Source organism: Silene latifolia, chromosome X (assembly GCF_048544455.1).
Source record: "Silene latifolia isolate original U9 population chromosome X, ASM4854445v1, whole genome shotgun sequence".
NCBI classification, from domain to species: domain Eukaryota; kingdom Viridiplantae; phylum Streptophyta; class Magnoliopsida; order Caryophyllales; family Caryophyllaceae; genus Silene; species Silene latifolia.
The window spans coordinates 61209850-61215070 of NC_133537.1; the positions used below are offsets into that span (position 1 = coordinate 61209850).

The 5221-nt window shown below is 36.1% G+C and overlaps 1 protein-coding gene across 1 annotated transcript; it reads right to left on the minus strand.

Annotated features, from left to right (window-relative positions):
* Positions 1 to 1468: 1468 nt before the first annotated feature.
* Positions 1469 to 2707, minus strand: LOC141617452 (protein FAR1-RELATED SEQUENCE 5-like). The gene has a single exon (XM_074434648.1). The coding sequence runs from the start codon at positions 2705 to 2707 to the stop codon at positions 1469 to 1471; it is 1239 nt and encodes a 412-aa protein (XP_074290749.1).
* Positions 2708 to 5221: the final 2514 nt, after the last annotated feature.

The following is a 5221-nucleotide window of genomic DNA, read 5'->3' on the forward strand; positions in this document are numbered from 1 at the left end:
ATACACCCCACTGCTTTGTGTGGATACACACCCGTGGCTGTGTGGATACACACCTGAATCTGTGTGGATACGCATTGTCGGCTGTCTGGATACACATCCCTGGCTTTGTGGATACACATCCCCGGCTTTGTGGATACACATAATGTTCCTGGAATGGCCCATTGGACAGTTTTACTTCAAAATAAAAGGATGTGTGGATACACATACCCGGCTTTGTGGATACACATCCCCGGTTTTTGGGATACACATAATACCCAACAAGTAGTTTATTAAATTCCTGTAACAAATAAAGTAAATTTAATTTCTAGGGGAGCAAACTTTCAACAAGTTCATATATTTTTCATCCAACAAGCCTCTACCCTTACCCTTTTCAATTGGACCTAAATTTGAGACCCCTCCGGCCGCTTTACAAGGTATCCCGGTGATTGTAATCCTAATTTTTTGTCCCCATTTATGATAAACTCTTTGTTCCTACAATGAGAAAACTCACTAAAATCCCTTCCTGAATAAATACCCTTCAAAGGATCGGGATCGGGTTATCGATTATTACAATTGTTGTTGCTTCCTTCATCGAGACATAGTGTCCATGTCGCAAGTAGGAATGGACTTATTGATGTTCCCAAAGGTGTTCTCCCACAATTTATGATTATGGTGCCATAGGAATTGGGGGCTTTGATGAGTAGCGCTATCATATCACTTGTGCAAGAGATTACTTCAAGGAACGTCATTCGCTCATACTGATTAACACCACATGCAACATTGAAGATACGAGAAAAACTACACCAATTCATTATTCCCATATTTTCATCAATTTTTATAAAATAAAGAACTTAATTTTCAATTTGTATTAATATTTTTTTTTTAATTATGTGTGTCACACCTCGACTTTTGAGGGTACACAATAAAAGTTTGTATAATAATAGAGAAGCAAATTGTTTGAACAGTAAACGCGAGACATTAGACAACCAAACCATCGCGACTATATGGATCCAAGATGCGTTAATTAAACATACTTCTTAGAAGTCTTTACTTACTAGTAAGACCACTATTTAAAGTAAAATACAACATACTTCTTAGAAGTCTTTACATACTAGAAAGTTTTTAGAATACTTAATACAACTTAAACTTTTTTCTTGCTGAAATCAAACTGGACTCACTTTTGAGTGGCTCGACTTGGGCAATTCCTACTATCATGATGAGTCATTTCACCGCAAGCACGACATTTCCTCAAGGGCTTTGCATTTTCTTGTCTTGCCTTTTCCTTGTTTGAAGTAATCCGTCTTCCGATCCCTTATTCTTACACTTTTTCGGTGGTAGAACACTAGCTTCAGACGGTATTTTCGAGCCAATAAGCATCTCAATTTTAGCTTTCTTGTTTTTTGACTTCCCACGCTTAATCGAAATCATCAATTTTCGTTGAAACCACGAAGAAGTTCAAGCGGACTCATCACCAAGTTCCTCATTATCTTCAACAAGCGAAATCGAAGTAAATACTTGACCACAATTCACTTATCTTACTTTGTTGGTTTTCTATTGACATACAATCAGCTAGGAGGGTTGTCCCAACAACATTAAAAATGGGACGACAAGTTGCATATTTGCCCCATCTGTCTAATAGATACTCCGTAGGGATATCATCAAACCCTCTATCTTTTAACACCCACAGAACATGCTTACAAAGTAACCCAATTCTTTCAAACATCTTACACGAACAAGAAAACTTATTACCACTTAAATCAACTATGTATACCTTGTCTTTCTCGCGGTCCATTATTGAAATATGCTCATTGTTGTCTTTAGTTGTCCTCGGTGAAAGACCACAAGTAAAACACGCAGTTTGGAGTTCTTCTTGAAATTGATAAAAAACAGTGGTGGTGTAAAATTCAGAGGTTTTTTTTTCTAGAAGGAGAGGTGTTGATAATTTTGGAGAAGAGTTCTTATCATCGGCAGTCACCTTAGCATATTTCCAATGCTGCGCATCCATAGCCGATTGGAAACGCATCCAAAACTCAACAAGAGTAAGGTGCGGGTTTGTGAAATTTCCAAAGAAGCTATTTTCAGATTCTGACCTTGATGTTGTGCGCATAATCCCACCAAGATATATGTCTCTGAAGTAGGCAGGAATCCAACTTGAACGAATGTCAAACATTGACTTCAGCCACTCATGATCAGAAAGCTCATACGAAGAAAGGATTGATTTCCATCTCAATTCGAATTCTTGTGTATCAATCTCTCCATCCCAAACAATAGAATTTATTTCCTTCAAAAAGTTTGTGTTTTGGCAAATTGTCGGCCCGACTTTGTGCGGCAACTTTTTCATTATATGCCACATGCATAATCGGTGTTGTGTTTTGTCACCAAACACATCTTTTATGACTTGATTGATGCCTTTGCATTGGTCGATTATAATTGTAGTAGGATAGCAATCACCCATAGCCTTCACAAAATTCTCAAATAACCAGGTAAATGATTCTCCATCTTCCTTTCTTAACAAACCACCCGCAAAAGTGACGCATCTTTTATGGTTGTCCACACCAATGAACGGACAAAACATCATTTTATATTCATTGAAGTTATAAGTAGCATCAAAAGAGACGGCTTCCCCAAAAAGGGCATAGTTTTTAATTGAGATTGGATCTGCCCAAAAAACCTTACTTAGTCTTTTTTCATCATCCACCTCAAAGTCGAAATAAAATGATGGAGACATAGCCTTTTTTTGCATGAAAGTTTCCAATAACATCTCAAAGATCATATTCCTTGATATATTTCTTAACATCCCTTGAAAAGTTTTTGAAATCTTCTAAAGAAGCCCCAACATTTTTGTACCCTTTTACATATTCCTTAAACATTCTAAAGGAATCCACTGGACCATGATTTACCCTTGAATTATCCATGATCATTTTCTTGTGAAAGAGATTCAAATTCCTAGATGGTTTCATATGAACCATTGTAGCTGGGGTAACCATTGCGTGTGTGTACCTCAACAAAATCATAAATTTGGTATTCACCGGTGTGAATTCTCTTAAAACTAACCTTAGCTTCACATCCTGTTCTCGTGAGTCCTCTTTCTTTTAGTCCCCTTGTTCCTACTTTTGCCTTCTTTATTACACACACGGCGCTTCGTGTAACAATCCCATTAACCAATTTTGTTGAATCTAACCTTGGAATAAACCCACAAACTTTTGCATATTTGTTGTAAAAATCTATTCCATCTTCCAAATTTGAAAACATCATACCGTTGATTGGTTTTAGATCTTCTGGACAGCTTGGGAATCTAAAAATTGTGTTTTCAGAACCAACTTGTGGGGTTTCTATAAGACAATTTAACCAAAAGGTTGTTATTTTTAAGGCAAGTACATTATATTAGTGAAATCAAACCTTGTAAATGAACAAACCACAATTTTTTTACCTGGTGCATTAGTCAATGGAATCATAGGAGGTATATCATTGTTCATTAGAGCATCAACATTAGAAGCAACTATATCTTTGTCGCACAGAAATGACACACGAGAGGGAAACGCATTATGTTCCGATTACTAAAATCAAGCAAAAATATAGTCCATAGGTACACATTACTATGATATTAGATACATGCTTACGCTACATTTTGCGTACCTGTTGCATCTGTCAAGGGAAGTACAACCAAAAGTATATATCCGAGGCATGGACATTAGTAGCAGGTATACTATCTCGCACAGTACACATCTCATTCAAATTAGATACAATAATTCATATGTCACTATACATCAACAATTTGTGCAGAGAGAAAGAAGTTTTCGATTTTCAAAGCGCTAAGCATTCATCCAAAAATTTTCAAATGCTATACTAGCTTAATTTTTTGAAAGACTGCTCTACGGTGCACAAAATCATAATCGATGACGAGTATTTATCACATACGAGCACAGATTTTCCCACCCAAGCCACATTAGGTACTTTGTTTTAGCTAGCGGATACACTTTGTTTTAGCTAGCCGGATACATTTTTTTTTTCAAAATAATTTGGAATGATGTATCTAATGACCAGAGATGTATCTTTGGCTAAGAATTTTATTCTGTCAGAGATATATCTTGTGGCCCCCATTAAACCACCCCAAAAAAATACAAAAAAAATCGGAAAAATTATCCACTGACTAGAAAAATTATACAGAGGTACACATCTTTGTGATCCTAGATACACTACTTGATTTAGTAGATACATGTATCCGACATCCCGCAATAAGAAAAAACAGTAATGTGTACCTATAACTTCTTCTGTCATTGATTCATCCTCTTTTCCGTTATCACCTACAACACCTTAAGCAATTTCAGAAATGGATCCCAAATTTAATTGAAAAAATAGTTCCCAAAAATGTATTTACAACAATAATTCATACCTGAATCAGTAGAAGATGATGAAATTATAACCATCCTAAAAATAGTATCAAAACACAAACTAAATTACCATCAAAATCTCAAAATACGATTAAAATTGGTAAACCCTAATTTTAAGAATTTCAATTTGTTCAAACCCTAATTTACGATTTAAATTTTGTAGACCCTAATCTGAGTGAAAGCTTACCTCTTAGATTCGCATGGGACAGGAACAATAATGGCGGAAAGTAGGATGATTTGCAGCAATGGAGATCGCGTTTCTTCGATCAATTTTTTTGTTGTTGTTGGGATGAGTTTTTAGGTGAGTGTGAGTTTTATTACAGCGCTTGAACTTTCCTTTTTAGATGGTTCGTACGGTTCGTACGATAAGCTAGTTCGTACCTGAACCCGCCCCTATATATATATATATATATATATATATATAGAGAGAGAGAGAGAGAGAGAGAGAGAGAGAGAGAGAGAGAGAGAGAGAGAGAGAGAGAGAGAGAGAGTTGGGTTCAAATGAGTCCCCTTCCCTTAAATGAGTCCATAAGTCCAATACTTAGCCCTTAGATCTTAAGAAATGAATGGCTGAGATTTTAAGCACACATCAACTTCCCCATGCAGACATTAATCATGCAATTTTACCCAATTCCCCACGTTAACACTTTTTCAATTTTCTAAAATTCATTTTCAGGAAAAAAACGTCTGTCTCTCTCATCTCTCTCATTTTTCGCGGTTCATTCTTCTCCCTCTGTCTCTTCAGGTACTTAATTTTACTCAACTTCTTCATCATTTTCTATCCATTTTCCAGAAAATCAACTTGGTATTCTTCATTTTACTGCAACACAATCATCTTACTGCATCCTTCA